Genomic DNA, 19,291 nt, shown 5'->3' with positions numbered 1-19,291 from the left:
GCTGACTCAGAATTGTGGGTGGCCACTTAAGTCTGAAGTAACCTTGGGCAGTTACATCACCTCACTGAGGAGTCAACATCCTTAACTCTAAAACATAGGTAATCTTACCTGCCTTGTAGGATTTCCATGAGAACTAAATTTTGCCTAGTCAGCTCTTACTCCTCCTTTGTTTCTCATCTCTAGCTTCACCTCTTAAGAAACTTTCCCAGACCATTTCCCTCTAATACACACAGACTCTCAGCACCATGTTCCTCTCGTTGGCAGTACCTGCCACAGTTACAACTATCCATTGTGTAACATCTGCCTCTCTCAACAGCAGCAGGGGATGCTGTTTTTTCTCACCACCTATCACCATGCCTGGGAAAAGAAAAAAAAAAAGAGGCTCAATAAAAATTATTTTGAAAAGACAAAAGAAATGAAGTAAAGGAAAGCAAACTTTGTAGACAGCTGTGTAAAGACAACTTCTGGTATATACTAGATGCCCAGCAATGGTACCCCATTCCAGTACTCTTGCCTGGAAAATCCCATGCATGGAGAAAGGGCTGTAGTCCATGGGGTCGCTAAGAGTCGGACACGACTGAGAGACTTCACTTTCACTTTTCACTTTCATGTATTGGAGAAGGAAATGGCAACCCACGCCAGTATTCTTGCCTGGAGAATCCCAGAGACAGAGGAGCCTAGTGGGCTGCGGTCTATGGGGTCGCACAGAGTCGGACAGGACTGAAGAGACTTAGCAGCAGCAGCAGATGCCCAGTAGAGTCTCACCTAATGTCTCTTGGCTGTTAGAATTTGCATGTCAAGATTTAACCAAGACTTTCTCTGAGAAAAGCCACTAAGTTCTATTTTCTAAAAGGCTATCTACCCAAGTCCCCACCCCCAGAATAGGGTTTTTTTTGTTTTGTTTTGTTTTGTTTTGTTTGCTTTGCACGCTGAGGTATACCAAATGCCTAAAACTGCCTAGCACCTAAACAGTAAAAGGATGGAGAGAAGGATGGATTGGTGGGCACTGTTCGGGGGTTTCACATAAGTTGGGTGACTGGACAACTCCTCCTGGCACCAGCAGGAGCAAGCTACAGCCCGTTGGAGGGACTCTGAGCCAGAGAAGACATCTCCTCCGAAAATTTTTGCACCCCCTCACCGCCGCCGACTTCCCGGGTGCCCGAGACAGTAAGAATCTCCCAGGCGAAGAGTAGACCCTCCCGCTGCCCTTCAGGCAACTGATGGGAACATTTACAGATGCGGATATTCACAGCAGCTCCCACAGGGACTGAGCCAGTGCGGCGCCACGTGCCTCCGCGTGGGCTGCAGTCCCGCCGTCCGATCGCCTCACGCAGGAGTCCCGCCAGCACGCGACAGGGCCCAGAGCGTCACGGAACCCTCCGCCAGGCAAACGAGTTCTCACACCGCGCGACAGAAATAACTTCGCACCGCCTTCTCAGTAGCGCTCCTCCACTTCACAGTCTCCCCGCCTCCCAGATTCCCCGGCTGAGGGAGGACGCCCACTCCCCTTCCTCGTGCAGTTCTACCGCCTCCACCAAACTGCCTATACTGTGTCCCTCCGCCCCGCGGACGCAGCGCGTAAGCTCCGCCACGCCCCTTCTCATTCCTAAAGTGTTTCAGCAGCGAGTCACTGCGCTGCGCGCTCTCGCGAGAGTCCACAGCGCAGCCCCCTCCCCCCAGCCCCTCGCCGGCGAGGGAGCCTCCCCTGAACCCCATGGCGCACGGGCGCGAGCGGCGCATGCGTGGCCGCGGCTCCCAGCGCCCCCCGCGCAGTCCGGGAACAGAGCGGACGAGCCGCCAGTGAGGAACCCGTAGCCTCTATCCTGCGAAGCGTCGTTTGGTCCCCGCAGCTCCTTTCCCTGAAGGGACAGGGCCGCTTGGCGGCTTTCCTCAGCGTGCGGAAGTTTCCTGAGGACGGCCCAGGTCACCTTGAGCCAGAAAAGCCAAGCGCTGGCCTCGGATAACGCCGGCCCCTACCACCCGCCCGCAGCGGCCTGGGCGCGCCGCCGTGCCCCGAGTCTCGAACCGGAGCCGGGAGGGGCTTGCACACCCGGCCCCACCCACTCGGGGCCTCGCCTCCTCGGGCTCGCCTCCCCGGGCCCCTGACACACCCCCTCCCGGCCCCGCTGACGGCCCCCGCCCTCCTGTCCTCGGTCCCCTAGATTTTCTGGTCCTCTAGCCTCGCTGTTGCAGACATTGCACTAAAAGATGAATCCTGAAAAACCACATCGCGGGGACATATACTGTGGCGAGAAGAGGCCAAGTTTTTGGACCTTAGATTACAAGTTCACCTTTTCAAGGGCCTGGAATAGATTTGAGTAATCAGCCTAGGGTACCCTGTTCCTGCTGACACTGCCGTTTTCACCTCCCTTCCTTCCCATACTTCCAAACCATTAGCAGGCGGCTCTCAGAGGTTTGACTTCCTTGAGTCTCCTTCGAATCAGAAGTAAGGTTGACCTCCGGGTTAGAGCATGGCTGCATCCCTGGACCCTCAGACCGACGCGCCCCTGGAGGTTGAAGGATGCCTCATAATGAAGGTGGAAAAGGAGCCCGAGTGGATATCGGAGCCCATTCTGGAAGGATCGGATAGCTCTGAGTCCGAGACCTTTCGCAGATGCTTCAGGCAATTCTGTTATGAGGATGTGACTGGACCCCATGAAGCTTTCAGTAAACTCTGGGAACTTTGCTGCCGGTGGCTGAAGCCAGAAATGCGTTCCAAGGAACAGATCCTGGAGCTGCTGGTGATTGAGCAGTTTCTCACCATTTTACCGGAGAAGATTCAGCTGTGGGCACAGAAACAGTGTCCGGAAAGTGGAGAGGAGGCGGTGGCCCTGGTTATACATTTGGAGAAAGAGACTGGAGGACTAAGACAGCAGGTGAGAGAGGCTTTTCCAGATTTTTATGTTTAGCAAGGAGAGGGTGGAAAGGAAAGTAGACAAGAGATGCATTGCAGAAAGTGCAGATCACAGAAGGATAAATAGTAATGAAAGACCTTTAAAGGGGATCTACCTAAAAAGGATCAGAATTTCATATTAAATAGGAAAAAAGCTTTGGTTGAACTATTATCTTGCAAATGACACTAAACATTATGCATCTGAGTATTTGTTTTAAATCTTTGCATAATGTTTCCCCAAAATTTTGAGAGAACAATACATTATGCTTCACAGGGTTTGACTTCTGCAGCTTGCTCCTATAGAGAGCTGTTTTGATCCCTCTCAAAATAAAAAATTAAAGAAAGGACTTCATCAGTTATCCCAGGGCCTCCTGTAATCCTTTTATATTCCAGTCCAGTCTCCTGAAGTGCCGTCAGTGTCATCATCCTTGTCACCCTTCTCCATTTTAATCTCTGATCCTTATTGTCAGTGACTTTGCATGCTCCTCTAATTGTTTTTCCAACAGCCCTTTCCCTAACCTCATGAAATCCTGCAAGATTTGCACTTTCACCTGGCAAGGGATTTGCATTTATGTAAAGACCTGTCTATTAGCAAGTTGCTGTGCTGGTCAGAAATAGACACTCAATGTCAAGATTAATTTTCTAAGTTTTCATTTCACTAGTGAATTAGTGTTCTGAGAACTTTCACTTCTCTGTGAACCTAATAGTATCAGAGTACTCAGTATTCTGATAACAAGGAGGTCTGTATTTTACTCTTAACAGATTTTCCCTCTCTGTGTATTCCCCCCTCTCCTGTTCCCTTCTGCCTAGACTTTTGGATAGCACTATGGACCCGATGTCCTCAGAGGTCCCATTGGGAATAGAATGAAATTTTCACTCCTTCTCACATCTTCTGTCCTTCTTTGATATCGTTCATGATGGAATTTGGCCCTGATCCGGCCCTCTTTTCCTCCCATTTTCCATTATGGCATTGCCTTTATTTCCCAGGTTAGCAGTCCTGTGCACTCGGAGAAGCAAGCCCCCCTTGGAGCAGCCTGGGAGGTGGCAGACTTTCAGCCAGAGCCAGTGGAGGCCCAGCCCAGGGTGACGTCTCAGGAGGGAGCTGAAAGCCTCCACTCAGGACGCCAGGAGCAGCCGAACCAGAGAGAGCTTCGACCCTTACCTCAAAATCGTAAGAAGAATGTAGTGCGTGCCCTACGCAGAGACCATGGCAGATTTGTTTTGTAGCCCTAACATTCTGACTTGTTCACTGTAGGGCCCTCTCGATACATACTTGAAAATAAATTGAATATTTGGGGAGAAAGACTTCATTAGCTTCAAGACTTAGGAATATGGGTGATGACTCTTTGCAACCCCATAGACTGTAGCCCACCAGGCTCCTCTGTCCATGGGGATTCTCTGGGCAAGAATACTGGAGTGGGTTGCCATGCCCTCCTCCGGGGAATATTCCCAAGCCAGGGAACCCAGGTCTCCCACATTTTAGGCAGATTTCTTTACTGACTGAGTCACCAGGGAAGTCCAAGTAAAAGGGATCTTAAGATGAAATTTGAGAAAGTTTAAATTGTCCAGACTGGCCTTAAGGTCTCCTAATGTTATTTAAGAGTCTTCATTCTGCAATCAGCTTGTGGGTTTTAGTCCTGCATGTATATGATTTCTTGGCTGGCCATAAACACCTTGAAAGATTGGAAGAGGTAATGAGATTTATTTTCAAAAGTGATTCACAGTAAGATGTCACAGAAGTGACATGTGAGAGGGATAAGACTTCGCAGAGAAGGGACCACTGATGTTCATGTCTGCCCTGGACATTAATGAATCAAGTCAGATACAAGGAAATGAAGACGGGTCCTCCCCATCTCCTGCAGCATAGTGTCAGGCTTAAAGAGAGGAGTGGAAAGATCGCTGGACCTAGAGCACAGTATAAAAAAGCATGGGTGTATATCCTTTCTCTGCCCTTCTTTCTTTGTGATCTGAACAAGTAGTATTAATCAACCTCTGTATTAATGCATAGAGATTAAGAGATTAGGCTTTAGAGGCAGACAATCTGGGTTCAAAACCTAATTCAGCCATTCTTTATCTGTGTGACCTTGGTCAAGTTGCTAAACTTTTTGAACTTTCCATTCTGTCATCTCTAAAAGGAAGATAGTAAGATTTTAGCATAGATTAAAAGAAGCCTCATAAAAAAGTCAATGCATAATAGTGCTCAACACATGTTAGTTTCCTTTCTCCCATAATGGCATGGTTATTTTTAAACTTTCAAATCTATCTGATTTATACAATCCCTCATCAAGAGGCAAGATTCACTGCTATGGACACCACCTCCTTATCTGTCCCGAAATTCATGTTATGATAGAATGCTTTGCAAATATTAATGGTTTCTGGATTCTTTAATGTTTGTTCATCAACATCAAAGTTCCTGTGTTCACGTGGATTAGATGCTGTCAGTTACTTTACCTGGTAAATGTATGGTATTTCTGGGTTTTGCTATTCCAGGGTGATAAGGAGTTCCTAAAATGGGAAAGTTTGTTCTGTGGAGGTTCTTACTGGGGGTATGGAGGACAGGAAATTTGAGGGATAAGTATCTCAGAAACGTATACCTTCTAAAAGATGACATAGGATTTCAGCCAGGTGTGCCAAAGGGAATAATATGTTTCCAAGGAAGTGGTTCCATTTGGTTTCGTAGAAAGTAGTAAAGCAAGCTTCTGAGTTCTTGGTCACGGTAACATTTATTTTTGAAGTTTTCCTAGATAGTGCTAGGGCAGAAGTTAGACTGCAGATTTTCTTATACTATATAAGTTTATTTCTTTTCCTTCCACCTTTCCGGGGGTACGTTTGCCTGTAGTATTCAGTACTGTGTGTCTTTATTTGTTAACTTTATAAGGATGATATTTACTCAGAGGGGATGAATTTATGCTAGAGATTGCAAACTGGTAACTCATGTGCCAAGTCAAACTTGTTTCTCAAAGAGTTTGGGGATGGAGGTTTTGTTTGTCTGTAGTTCTCAAGGTTTAAGACTTGAGATTGTACATAAAAATCCAGCTTTCTGGCTTCTTTTGAAAAACATTAGAAGCTCTGGCTATGGCAGGGCCATAGTCTAACAAGGAGGCATCACCCAGAACCAAACACTGGACCTGTACTCTCCAGTTCCCCACAGTCCTCACCTCCCCTCTTTTCATGATATACTGTACCTGCTTTCTTCCTAAAAGCATCTGCATTTGTGAGCCCTGCTCATAGTTTGGAGCATTGTTCTGAACTCATTGAAAAAATGACCGATTTTTGTTGGTTTTTTTATATATGCTCATCCATAAAGGAGAAGCAGAATGAGTAAAAGGGCCAGAGCCCACAGCACTAATAGTTTCTTTTCTTCTTACAGCTCGGCCTTCTCCCTGGGTTCCTTCTCCTGCTAATGAATGGAACACCATAGATCAGGAGGTAACAGCCACACGAGTTCCTGTCAGGTCCCAGGTAAATTGTAATAGTTCTCTCTGGCCTAACTTCCTAGGATATTCAGTCACAGTGATTTCTTCAAACCTCTGTACCCACTCCAAGAGACTTTTCCCCCATTGCTCCTTTTCCAGAAAAGACTGCACGCAGCCTTCTGAGTAATCAGACTCCTTGCTGGGTCCTCTCTCTTATGATTCTTTATAGTACCTTTGCTTCATTTGACACATAATGTATACTTGGTTCTTTGATTTCAGTTTTTATCTAGGGCTTTCCTATCCTTCATCCATGATCATTCATCCTTCAGAACCTATGTGGTTATCTTGGTAGTCATTACTCTTAGTGTATTACAGGGACCAGTGAAAGATGTCCACACGGCAAGAGGTTTTTCCTACAAAAAGAGTGTGCATCAGATTCCTGCTCACAAAGACCTCTACCGGGATATTAGAAAGGAGAGTGTTGGGAACATGGTCTCCCTGGGTAAGGATTCTATCCCTTTTCAAATAAAAAATGTGAGGATTTCTAGTGTATTCACTTCTACTGATAGTAAAATAGTTATAAAAATGTTGTCATTTTAAGGGCCATGGGTTTTCTAGTCATTTCTGTGCTCTAGCATACCATGCTCTCGTACCTCACTCATTCCTCTCTTCCAATTTATATTATAGATTTATGCATATTCTTATGATTTAGTGATTAAAACATTAGAGAGGTTTATAGATGATTGTCATGTTATTTAAATATAAAACTCACCCACATCCACTAGACTAAAAACTCTATAAAATCACAAGGTATTTTTAGGATTTGTTTTTGTTTAACATACAGTAACCCCAACATTGTACACAGAGCCTGTCTATGGGTGATGCCCCGCAAATATTCATTGAATGGATAGAAATCTGATAAATGGAAGAAAAAAATGACTTAAATACAATACCCATTTGAATTATTTAAATAGCACACATTTTTACAAGCACACATAACCACTTGTTAAGTATAATTTTACAAGCAAACTTTTGAAGAACTGTATCATCTGCTTTAACAGCAGGGATAAATATGCTTCATTCATATGTAAGCTGCAAGTCAAAGATTACTTATGAATAGAATGAAAGGCCTAAAATGTGTACAATACACATTATAGATACTACAGACCTGTGTTGTTTAATAGAGTAGCCACTAACTACCCATGGCTATTTCAATTTAAATTTATAAAATTAATTAAAATCAAATGAAGTTTAAAATTCGGTTTCTCAGTGGCAGTAGCCATATTTAAGTTATTCAGTAACTGTACTGGACAGCACAGTTATATAACTTCGTCACAGGAATTTCTGTTTGACAATACATGTAGACACTAAAGTATAGAGATTACAAAATGGGCCATGTCAAACTGAATGAATGAAGATAAACCAACAGTTGTTTATGATCAGAAAGCAATTAAAGCACTTGGAAAAAATTGCCAATTTAAGATGATACCAATGACACACCAGTAACAAAGCACTCTTCCCAAAACAGCAGGACCCTTGATTTTAACTTTCACTCAGGGCATCCGTGCTTCATTGCTGACCATTCATCCTTCAGACACTTGTGTGGTTATCTCAGTAGTCATTGCTGTTAGTTACAGAGACCAGTGAAAGGTACCCACGTGGCAAGTTGCCCACACAATAGGTGTTTCCTAGTGTTGCCTTGGATCACACAGCATCCAGACCTAGTAAAATGATGGATTAGAGGCCTTAGTGAAAGCTGCCATGAGTGGGTTAGAGACCGTACTCTGCACCTTCAGCTGTAGCCCAGTGATTCCATGTGCAATAATTATATATGGAAAAGCTCAGGGACACCTCGCACAGTGTTTTATCTTAGATTGTAAACTAAAGGCCCATGAATCTAGCCTGAAAATTTATTTGGGCCTTGCACAGAGTTGTAACTTAAAATTTGTTCATAAATCTGGATTCCAGCATCTCTTAAAAATCCTACCATCAGGCACATCTCACACTGCAGCAGGTGACCAGAGCAAAGTGGAGGAACTTGTGCTGAACGGCCAGGGCTCTCACGCCAGCCTGCCTGGTCCTTGTAGATGTTTGAACTTCCATTGTCCGTGCCCTTCTCTCATGTGAAAATGAAGAGCAGATCCTCAGCCCCAGAGTTCTTTCATCAAGGATTTGATTTAATGCTGCTTCTCTAGGAGGGACTTCCTTGATAGCTCAGTTGGCAAAGAATCTGCCTGCAATCCAGGAGACCCCGGTTTGTTCCTGCGTCAGGAAGATCCCCTGGAGAAGGGATAGGCTATCCACTCCAGTGTTCTTGGGCTTCCCTTGTGCCTCAGCTGGTAAAGAATCTTCCTGCAATGCAGGAGACCTGGGTTCAATCCCTGGGTTGGGAAGATCCACTGGAGAAGGGAAAGGCTACCCACTCTGTATTCTGGCCTGGAGAATTCCATGGATTGTGTAGTCCATGGGGTTGCAAAAAGTTGGACACGACTGAATGACTTTCACTTCACTGTCTAGGAAAATTCCATGAAGCTCTTTTGTGTTTCCTATAGAAGAAAACTAAATGTTATTACATACCTATTAGACATTAGATACGTTATAGATGATCACTTATTTAATATTCTTAGCACCTTGTTGGGATTCCCAGGTGGCTCAGTGGTAAAGAATCTGCCTGCCAGTGCAGAGGAGACACAGGTTCAGTCCTGGGTCAGGAAGCTACCCTGGAGGAGGAAATGGCAACCTATTACAGTGTTCTTGCCTGGGACATCCCATGGATGAAGGAGCCTAGTGGGCTACAGTCAGTGGGGTCACAAAGGGTCAGATGCAACTGAGCATGCATGCACTGACCTTTGGATAGATGATATTATTCCCTAGGAAACTGAGGCTCAGAGAGATTAAGAAACTTCCCCTCGTCAAAAATTAAAGTTAAGTGGTAGAGCTGCTACTGCTAAGTCACTTCAGTCGTGCCCGACTCTGTGTGACCCCAGAGATGGCAGCCCACCAGGCTCCCCCATCCCTGGGATTCTCCAGGCAAGAACACTGGACTGGGTTGCCATTTCCTTCTCCAATGCATGAAAGTAAAAAGTGAAAGTGAAGTCACTCAGTCATGTCTGACTCTTAGCGACCCCATGGACTGCAGCCTACCAGGCTTCTCCATCCATGGGATTTTCCAGGCAAGAGTACTGGAGTGGGGTGCCATTGCCTTCTCCGAGTAGTGGAGAAGTGGTGGAGCTAGGATTCAAATTTAAGACATTTTGATCTCCACAGTACTGTAAGGTAAAAAATTCAAGTTGCTTTTCTATTATTGCATCTCTTTCCCATTAATTTTGCCAGAGTGTCTCCAAAAATTCATGACTTCTCATCTCCCACAGCCCCAGTGTGTGTGTGGTGTGTGTGGGTATGTGTGTGTGTGTATGTTGAGTGGGGGATTGAGGAGATACAGGGAACAGCTGTAAGCACACTTTATAAGTAATAAACACCAGTTCATAGGAGCATGCTGTGAATCTAACAATGTTAGATACTTGAGAGACAGTCAAAGGTAATAAGTGTTTCTTACCCATAAAGATTTTCCTTTAAGATCTAGCTGGGGAAGGAAGTGGTACATACATGAGATGTGAAACGGTAGTGTAAGTTAGTAGGTGATTGTGAGGAATAACTCATGCAAGAATCTAGTGTGCACTGTCATGGTTGAGGAAGGCTTTAGAAAAAAGATGAACTGGATGAGATCTTTAAAGGATAGCTGTGAACAAGGGGTCCAGGAGAGCATGCTAAGCAGGACCTTGGGGCATGCAGTCATGAAACGTGTTTGTCTCACTGTAGGAAGCACAGTGTCTGCAGCTAACAAGATAGCCCGACTGGAGCCGAGAAAGGAGCCATGGACCATAGGTCTGCAGTCCTCTAATAAGAGGACTGTCCTGCGAAGCAACTACATCAAGGAAAAGTCAGTTCAGGCTATTCAGATCCCTGCAAGGAATGCAGGGAAAACATGGAGAGAGCAGCAGCAGTGGGGTCTGGAAGATGAAAAAATAGCAGGTGTGCATTGGAGTTACGAGGAAACTAAGACTTTTCTTGCAATTCTCAAAGAGTCTCGCTTTTATGAAACACTTCAGGCTTGTCCCCGAAACAGCCAGGTGTATGGTGCTGTGGCTGAATGGTTGCGAGAATGTGGCTTCCTCCGAACACCAGAACAGTGTCGGACCAAGTTCAAAAGTCTGCAGAAGAGTTACCGAAAAGTGAGAAATGGCCACGTGCTAGAACCCTGTGCTTTCTTTGAGGACATGGACGCTTTGTTGAATCCTTCAGCTCATGCTTCATCCACGGATAAGCCAAGGGAGATTCTGTCTGTCCCCAGACTGAAGAGAATTGGCATCAGTGCTAAAGAACAGATCAATTTGGTGGAGGAGGAAGAAGCTGCAGAGGAGTCTGATGGTGATGAAATGGGCGTTGAGTTTATCCGGAAGCCTGAGCTTCATGGTGCCCCTGTCATATTTCAAAACCTGAGTGGTAAGAATGGTGCTTTTATTCTGATATGAGAATGGATAATGTGGTCTTGTGGAAAGAGAAGTAGACCCCCAGAAGTGACCAAACACAGGGAATTTTGACACACACACTTGCCACTCATCACTGTGATTGGCCACGTAACTGAAAGTGCTCCTAGGTGTTCGTTGCTGCCCCCAGTGCAGTCTGAGTAACAGCCATGAATGATTCTTTTTCAGATTAGAGCACAGCATGGATTTTGAGTATTTGGAGTCTGTGGAAGGAAAATAAATGGAGTCCAGGGTACTAAGGATCTAACGTTATTTAAGAATTGTTATAATACAGTCAATTGTGTTAGATTATAAAAGTCAAGGACCCATTATCAAGGATAGCCAGTAAAAGAATGTGTAACCAACAAAAAAAGAATTGAAAAAAAATGAAATTCTGAAAGAAGAAAGGAGAGAAAAAGGAACACGAAGTAGATACAACAAATGGAAAGAAAAAAAACAGGATGGTAGGTGTGTATCCACATGTCATTAATTATAAATTTAAAGGACAGGTTTTTCAGATATATTTTTTTACTATATTTACAAGAGATACATCTTTAATATAGGGACACAGAGACATTAAAATTAAAAGGATAGAAAAAGATACTATGCTAAAGAATGATGTTGAAATTTGGGGACTGGGAAATGGAGAACTAAACCACCAGTTGACAGTCATTGCGTGACAGTTGACTTATCGTATAACTACTTAGAACTCAATTTTCTGTCTTTAAAATATGGCTTAGATTACGAGCCTAGTTGTTAGTGTTAAATGAAATAATATGGATGAAGGCATTCTGCAGATGCTAAAATGCAATAGAACATTGCCTGGTGTCACAGTTATTTGTACCACCTTATGAAACAGATGATAGTTTCTTAGATAAAATGGAAAAATAAACCAGACTAGGAGAGCTGAGACTGTAATCATGATTGTACCTATTCAAAGGAAACAAATCTCAGGGAAAAGATGGGAAAATGTATTACACACATACAGGTATTCACCATTCTGGAGATCCGTAAACCTGAGGGTCAGACAGTTTCAAATTTGGGAATCCAGTGAGACTGAAGGAAACCTGTGAGGCAGAGGTTAGAAAAGACTTTACTACTACAGATTACAAAACACCCCCAAAGCATGTTTAACTATATTCAAACATACTCTTAAAACTTTAATTCTGCTATAAAAGCAGGACATCTGCTTCTCTTACAGATCATTTCATCTCTTGAAGTAGAGGACTCAGTAACATCAAAAACTACTCTAGATATAGTTCTCCTCTTCAAAGAAGATGAGCTAAAGAGCTGATAGCAACTCTCATGTTGTTGGGTGTCTTAGTCTATTATTCCTAAAAAAATTTTTAAAGGCAGACAGCTGACTCCTTAATAACCATAGCAACAGTAGATTTAGGGGCTACATTTTTATTCTAACAGATAAATTTTGAGATCAGTATATCAATTTTAAAATCCTTTTGGGTTTTTGACTAAATAGATTTGAGAATTGATATCTGTACAGTTTGAGTCTTCCTACCCAGAAATATAGTATCTCTCCATTCTTTGTAATTCTTTTATGTCTTTCAATATAATATTATAGATTTTTTATTCAGACCCTCTCCTTTCTTGCAAAGCTTATTCCAAGACATATCATTGTTCCAGGGAATGGGATTTGTTTTCTTGTACTTCTTATATTTTGTAATGTATGAAGGCTACAGGCAACTTATGTCTTTGAACTTTACCCTTGAATGGCTGCAGACACCTTGTATCTTTGAACTTTATCCTTGAATGGCAGGTGTGCACTGGGGCTACGAGGAAACCAAGACTTTCCTTGACATCCTCCATGAGACTCGGTTTTACGAAGCACTGCAAGCCTGTCATCGGAAGAGCAAGTTGTATGGGGCCGTGGCTGAGCAGCTGCGTGAGTGTGGCTTCCTCCGAACTCCGGAACAGTGCCGGACCAAGTTCAAAAGCCTTCAGAAGAGTTACCGCAAAGTGAAAAATGGTCATGTGCTAGAGTCCTGCGCATTCTACAAGGAGATGGATGCTCTGATTAACTCGCGGGCATCTACTGCTCCCACCAGCTCCCCAGAAGAAGCCCCATCACCCTCAGTTCAAGAAAGAGAGGACATGGAAATTGAACCCCAGGAACCTACGGTCTGGGAACCTGAGGAGGACTCCCAGGAGGCTCTTGTTGAAGACTCTGGCAGTGAGAGAATGAGTGAGGAAGAAATCATGCAAGAACCAGAATTCCAGGGACCTCCAGGTTTACTGCAAAGCCCAAGTGGTAAGGATCATTGGGGCTCTGGGGTAAAGGAGGAGTCAGTGGGATTACTGACAAATTAGGAGAGCTGGCACATCACATGTGCATGTCTGTTCATTAAACAATATTTGTGTGTCCTGTGCCATTTGAGGAGAAGGGTAAAGTAGCAGTGAATAAAACAGTCCCTGTCCTCATGGTGCTTCTGTTCAAGGGAGGAGCTTACGTTTTCGTGATTTAGTCCTTGGGATCCCAGCCTTGGTTTTTGTGTGTAGGGGGAAGATAATGTTTTATATCTCCTAGAAATACTGTTGGGAAGAACTTGGAATTATATGTGAGAAAAACTCAGGCCAAGGAGACATGTTGGTAAGCTCGGAGCAGAAATGTCTGTTATTTGTGATATGCATAAGAAAAAGGCAGAGACAGAAAGACTTTATTCTGGTTCTGAGCTCCACCTGCGGGTGTCCCACCAACCACTGAATGCCCTCACAGGCATCTCACCAGCAGCCCAGCCTTAGAAGTTTGAAAAGGAATATCAACACCTTCCTTCCCACAACATGGCTCTTCCTGGTGCCCTCCCATAGCACATCCGACCTGGAAAGGTAGGGATGTTTTTTGATGCCTTCTCTTTCGTTTACATCCAAGCAGATGACATATTTCCTCAACTGTTGGGCAGTTTGCATCTGCCCCCTCTTTAGTTGCCATAACCACCAGTTTAGCATTTCTCTGTCTCTTGCCTAAACTATTGTAAAAGTCCCCAAACCAGTTTTCCTCATTAGACTTGTGTTAAGCTTCCACAGCCATCCTTAATCTGAGCTTTTTAACCTTACCTGTCATTATTTTCCTTCCTATACTCTATGCTGGTTCAAAACAAACGTTTGAAAAGGGAGTTCACACACATGCTCTTTGGTGGTATTTTTATGAGAATTTGTAGTAGGCAAGATGAAATTGTTGACTCTGGAACTGGAACTGCTGAGTTGATAACTTTGGAAACAAAGTCCTTCTGTACCATCTCTGGTGAACGTTGTATTTTAAGATGAGCTCCAGACCTGTCACCAAATTACCAAGTTCTGTGTAAGCCAACTGCTAGGCTGTAACTTCCTCCAAGGCCCAGACGGACCCAATCAGAACACTTCCAAAGATGACATGATTAGGGCTTCTTATGTCAGTCAGTGGATTCACTGATGGCTGTCCATGGGACTGAAAGAAAGTAAGACCCAGTGAATCAGAAAAGAGTCCCCCTTGCCTGAGGTCAGTGAAGCACACAGAGGCCTTAAGATACAGGGCCTGTCAGCTGTATTATTTATATTAACCCAGAACTGGTCTGAAATTTTTATTGTCTTCTTTTTTTCAGATTTTGAAATTGAAAGTAGTATCAAGGAAGATGCAACACGGGTGATCTGTAAGGACATGGAGCAGCATAGGGCATTCATAGAAAAGTCTAAAAGGGTCATTTCCCAGAATGTTGATCCAGGTAAATATCATAAAAGGGATTGCATCTCAGGAAGACAGTGGGAAAACCTTCATGGAATCCGACAGGGAAAACTGATGCCTCAGCCTCGAGATTTGGGGAAAGCCATAGTGCATCAGAGGCCTCTCGTGGGGAAGAGGCCCTTCCGGCTCCTCAGATATGGAGAAAGCTTTGGAAGGAGTGCGCGTCTCATGTGCCGCATGACCCACCAGAAGGAAAACCCTTCTAAGTGTAGTGTCTGTGGGAAGTGCTTCGGTAGAAGCAGGAGTCTAGTCCGACACCAAAGAATCCACACGGGAGAAAAACCTTTCAAATGTCTCGACTGCGGGAAAAGCTTTAATGACTCCTCCAACTTTGGTGCCCACCAGAGAATTCACACAGGAGAGAAACCCTACAGATGTGGAGAGTGTGGGAAATGCTTCAGCCAGAGCTCAAGTCTCATTATACACCAGAGAACCCACACTGGAGAGAAGCCCTACCAGTGCGGAGAGTGTGGGAGGAGCTTCACAAACAGCTCGCACTTCAGCGCCCACCAGAGAGTCCACACCGGCGAGAATCCCTACAAGTGTGTGGACTGTGAGAAAAGTTTCAATAACTGTACGCGATTTCGCGAGCATCGGCGAGTACACACCGGGGAGAAGCCCTACGGGTGCATCCAGTGTGGCAGACGTTTCAGCAAGAGTTCTGTGCTTGCCAAACATCGGGAGGCTCATGTGAGAGAAAAGCTGCTGCCACCCCCACCAGCATTCTGCTCCCCGGAGAACTCCCTCAAGGGCAAGACTGATGAATTCATGCAGACTTTATGATGATGAGCTCTTCTCTTCCTAAACGTCCCCTTAGTCATTTTACCTTGATCTCACTCTCGGAAGCAATCTTTTCTTAGCTAGAAAGAGTCATTGCCAAGATAAGCTTGAGAGCATAAATAAGCTAAAGGCTTGGATCCTGTTCTCACCTCTGCCTCTTACTTGATTAGTCTGTTCCTCTCCTTCTATGTGTCTCAACCTTTTCCCTTTAATAAAGTGAAGAAGATACAGGGTCTGAGTGCAGAGGGAAATTCTCTTCAGTATGTCGAGGCCACTGCCGTGGGATCGCTAAACCCAGCAATATCCAGAATCCTTCAGCGCAGGGGAGACTTGTTGCCAAGGAGATAAAAAATGTTCAAAGTCGTTTTCATTATCCACCACATGTGATCCCGGATGCAACTCAATCACAGTTTCCTGTTTGGGTAGAAATTTCAGGAGCCTGATAAGAACCACATCGGATCTGTCTTGGTTTTGAAGGTATGCACAAAAGGAGATTGAAGATTTTTTCGTTCCCTTCAGGAGTCTGTTTCAGTGTACCTTTTTTGTGTCAAGAAGTTGATCTAAAGAGCTCGGGTAGTGTTTCTGTATTGTCACTGAAACAATGCCCTGCCCTCCATAGAGACAGGATGCAACTGATCACCCATTGTCCTTTGTAGACTGACGCTCTCTGTACCTGAAGACTGACATGCCCTTGGCTGTTGCCTCTCCAGCCTAGGCATAATCCAGTTCCCTTTACTGTTTCTTGTAAGTCCTACACTTACCTCTTCGTTGTTCTGGGTGCCCTTGTCTGACTCTTCTGAACTACCATGCCTTCCTCAGACTGAGTAGCTTGCATGCTCCTGGTGTGTCTCATTAAAGTAGAATTCAGACACTTTCCAGTTCTGAATGTGTAACTGATCTGGTTTTTATCTAGAATATGACTGATAGGTGGCGAATTTTCTGCCTCCCAACCCCACACTTATATATAATGTTATATAATTTTAGATAGTTTCCTAAAACTCTGAGGAGCCAGGGAAGAAGTGAGTTAGAGACCTAAAACATTCAATATTTCAAAGACCAGTTGGGCTCCTTAGCCCTGCTTTAGATCAGGTAGTCACCTTGGTCCAGACCAGCACTCCAGGGCAGTTTGTTAAGTATACCGTTGTCTTTTTTTGAGGCTAGCCCTTGTTCATGTGGTCATAAACCTCTCTGTAGAGCTGAGTAATTTATACAACTCTACAGCTCACTGATTGAAGGTGGAAATACTTTCTGATACTTCCAGCCCAGAACACTTAATGTTTTCCACACTTAACTGTTGGTCTGAAAAGTCTCTTTGACAACCCCCAGCACTGACCCAATAACTACTGAAGGAAGAGTTCAAATGGGGAGATAGTTCACTTACAGATGTTGCAGATAAACACCTGGGATTTGGTCATCCAAAGCTGTTACTTCAGGATGCGACCAGTGGCATTTATACCATTAAGATGACGGTGACCTCAGGGGACTTTGCTTTGGGAAAGGAGAAGTCACAAGTTTAGTGGAAAAATAACCAGAGTCAAGGCTGTGTGTAGATCATTTTTTCACTTTTCTCCTTTTCTTTGTCAGATGCTGTCTTATTAGAAGACATCTGAGTATGTTTGAATTTTCTGAAACTTAAACAAGGAGGATATAGGCAGGAAGGAAGGAAACCCAACCTATGGTGTCAGAATAGGCTGTGACCTGTTGGAAGGCAGGTGACTCAGGTAAACGTTGATAAATGTTTCTTTCTGACATTTGTTAGGAGCATTACGATTGTTCACATCTCACTAGGTTGATTTCTGCTGTGTTGTCCAAATTATAAATTCCTAATAGTTTAGTGCAGTTTCATGTCACTAGTGTGCCCAGCACAGAGAAGTGTGTGTGGTGCCAGTGGGTGTGTGCTTGTATTGTGTAGATGTTCTGGAATTCCTGCTCTAGAGAAGATGCACATTAATAGAAATCACCACTTAGTAATAGGTACCCAGGGTTGATCATTATATCAAAGCATGATTCAGGAAAGTAGATGATTTACTATAAATATTAATTAAGCACGGTTTTGTGTAAGGCTATGTTCTAGGCACAGTGAGGAATATAAAAATGAAAAAAGGCTTGGTGTCTGTGCTCAAGAAACTTGCAACATGGTGAACGAACTATTGCAGCAAAAGATAATGCCAATTACATTCATGTCAGTTATGGAACATTATTTGTTCATTAATGAAAGAGCCACCTTCTCTTGCAGAAGAGTTTTTCTCAATGCCTAAAATTGTATTTTCTACCTCCGTCTCTTAAATTTCCCCAATGGCCAGAAAGGCTCAGGAACCATTCCTTCTCCAAGTGGAACAATCCAATTCTGTCTGTCATGTCTGGGATCATGCCGAGGTGGAATTTGGGTCCCCTTACCTATTCTCAGTTGTAAGTGGGCATTTGGACTTGTATTAAATTAACTTAATGAACTTTGCTTCTATAGAAGGAGACAGTCCTACCCACCATCTTAGACCAAGGCTGTTGGTATTTTATCTTTTATCAGGTGGAACATGAAAGTCAAAAGTGAAGTCACACACTGATTACTATGTCTCATATCACATAACATTGCCTTCATGACAATCCGTAGAAGTTTTTTTTCCTAAGTTTCAGTAGCAGGGAAAGCTCTGATCCTAAAGCAAAAAAAAGTTACCTTACAAACACTGTGACTTTTTTTTTTAGCAACTTACTACTATTCTTTCTTTGTTCTGGCTGCTGGAACAAAGAAACTTACAAAAACAGAACTTTTAAGTCACCTCAGCCAACCACTTAAACCTGTATTTACTTAATCCTGTCTTATATCTTTAAAAATTACCCCATATCCTATTTTTTTAAAGTGTACATAAGTAGTCATTTTATTCTCTGACTTCTTCACCAAGACCCTTTGGAGCCTGGCTGTATCCCTGCCTGCGCTTACTGTGTTACTCCCTCAAATACCCTAATTCTTACTGGCATTTTTATTACACATACAACCTACTTTATTCATCTGGAAGGAAACTTTTTTTTTTAAGAGGAAAACTTCACAGTATGCTTAAAACAGCTCAGGGCAGCCTGCCACATAGAATGAGCATTAGACCAGAAGCTGTAGACAGGTTTTATTCTTGTCACTACCACTTTCTGAGTGTTGTTGGACAAACCAGTCTCTCCTGGGCCTGAGTTCCTTATCTGAAGAGAAGTTGAGCATGATTGCCAAGACCACTCCAGCCCCAAGGTCCTGTGAGGCTGTGGGGCATCGGAAGAGAGAAGTTATAAGACCAGGCCGCCACCCTGGCTTGCCACTGCAGGCAGCATTCAGGCCATACTGAATCCATCCCATGAGTCCATCCCATCCTTCAGCAAGAGGTTGCTGTGAGCAGTCCAGGAGCATGCTCAGTGAGGAGAAGGACAAATCACTCATGTTCAACAGCAGGCGATAGACAGTGGCAGGTAGCTGCAGTGAAGAAAGCTGATTTGGGGACCTCTGGTGCCCCATGACAGATGAACCTCAACTCTGAGGGAGCCAGGGACACCCCAAATGCAATGCTAAGCCCTTACCTCTGAATGCATTCCTAGTATAAATGTATGTCCACTCATTGTTTTGTGTGAATGTTCACTTAGATGTCTTCTTGAAAACTTGTATGTGAAATAAATGTTTAAATAAATGACTCCCATTGGTTTTTGCCATAATTTGAAGGCTGTCTTCATGAAGGAAAAAGAGAACTTATTCAAAGGTAATAAAAGCTGATTCTCACAGTTAAAGAGAATCTCGGTCTCTTTTCCGGTCCACTGTTCTGCCCCACAGCTAGCAGGGGTCTCGTGTGAGCCCACAGCTATTCCCCTGCAGCAGTCCTCTGACAGCTGTCACTGCCATTGTCCTAGAAGACGCTTGGCTCTAATTCCAGAGTGGATTAGCCTTGGAGGCACACACAGCCTCCACTGGTGGAAC

At 44.0% G+C, this 19,291-nt stretch overlaps 1 protein-coding gene across 1 annotated transcript; it reads left to right on the top strand.

Annotated features, from left to right (window-relative positions):
• On the top strand, positions 1,714-19,013 carry ZKSCAN2 (zinc finger with KRAB and SCAN domains 2). The gene is made up of 7 exons (XM_005697622.3): positions 1,714-2,876; positions 3,881-4,064; positions 6,264-6,355; positions 6,685-6,811; positions 10,129-10,812; positions 12,610-13,101; positions 14,429-19,013. The coding sequence occupies exons 1-7, from the start codon at positions 2,472-2,474 to the stop codon at positions 15,349-15,351; spliced, it is 2,907 nt and encodes a 968-aa protein (XP_005697679.2). The 5' UTR covers positions 1,714-2,471; the 3' UTR covers positions 15,352-19,013.

The sequence above is a fragment of the Capra hircus genome, chromosome 25 (genome assembly GCF_001704415.2).
Source record: "Capra hircus breed San Clemente chromosome 25, ASM170441v1, whole genome shotgun sequence".
NCBI lineage: Eukaryota > Metazoa > Chordata > Mammalia > Artiodactyla > Bovidae > Capra > Capra hircus.
Note: the sequence above shows the minus strand (reverse complement) of the source record. Positions and strands in the feature narration are given on the sequence as shown.

What these genes read in the sequence shown, in the direction of transcription:
- ZKSCAN2 (XM_005697622.3), top strand. Translation starts at nt 2,472, where the DNA reads ATGGCTGCATCCCTGGACCCTCAGACCGACGCGCCCCTGGAGGTTGAA. An exon ending in CTGGAGGACTAAGACAGCAG is followed by an intron (nt 2,877 to 3,880) that starts GTGAGAGAGGCT and finishes TTTATTTCCCAG; the next exon opens with GTTAGCAGTCCTGTGCACTC. An exon ending in GAGTTCCTGTCAGGTCCCAG is followed by an intron (nt 6,356 to 6,684) that starts GTAAATTGTAAT and finishes AGTGTATTACAG; the next exon opens with GGACCAGTGAAAGATGTCCA.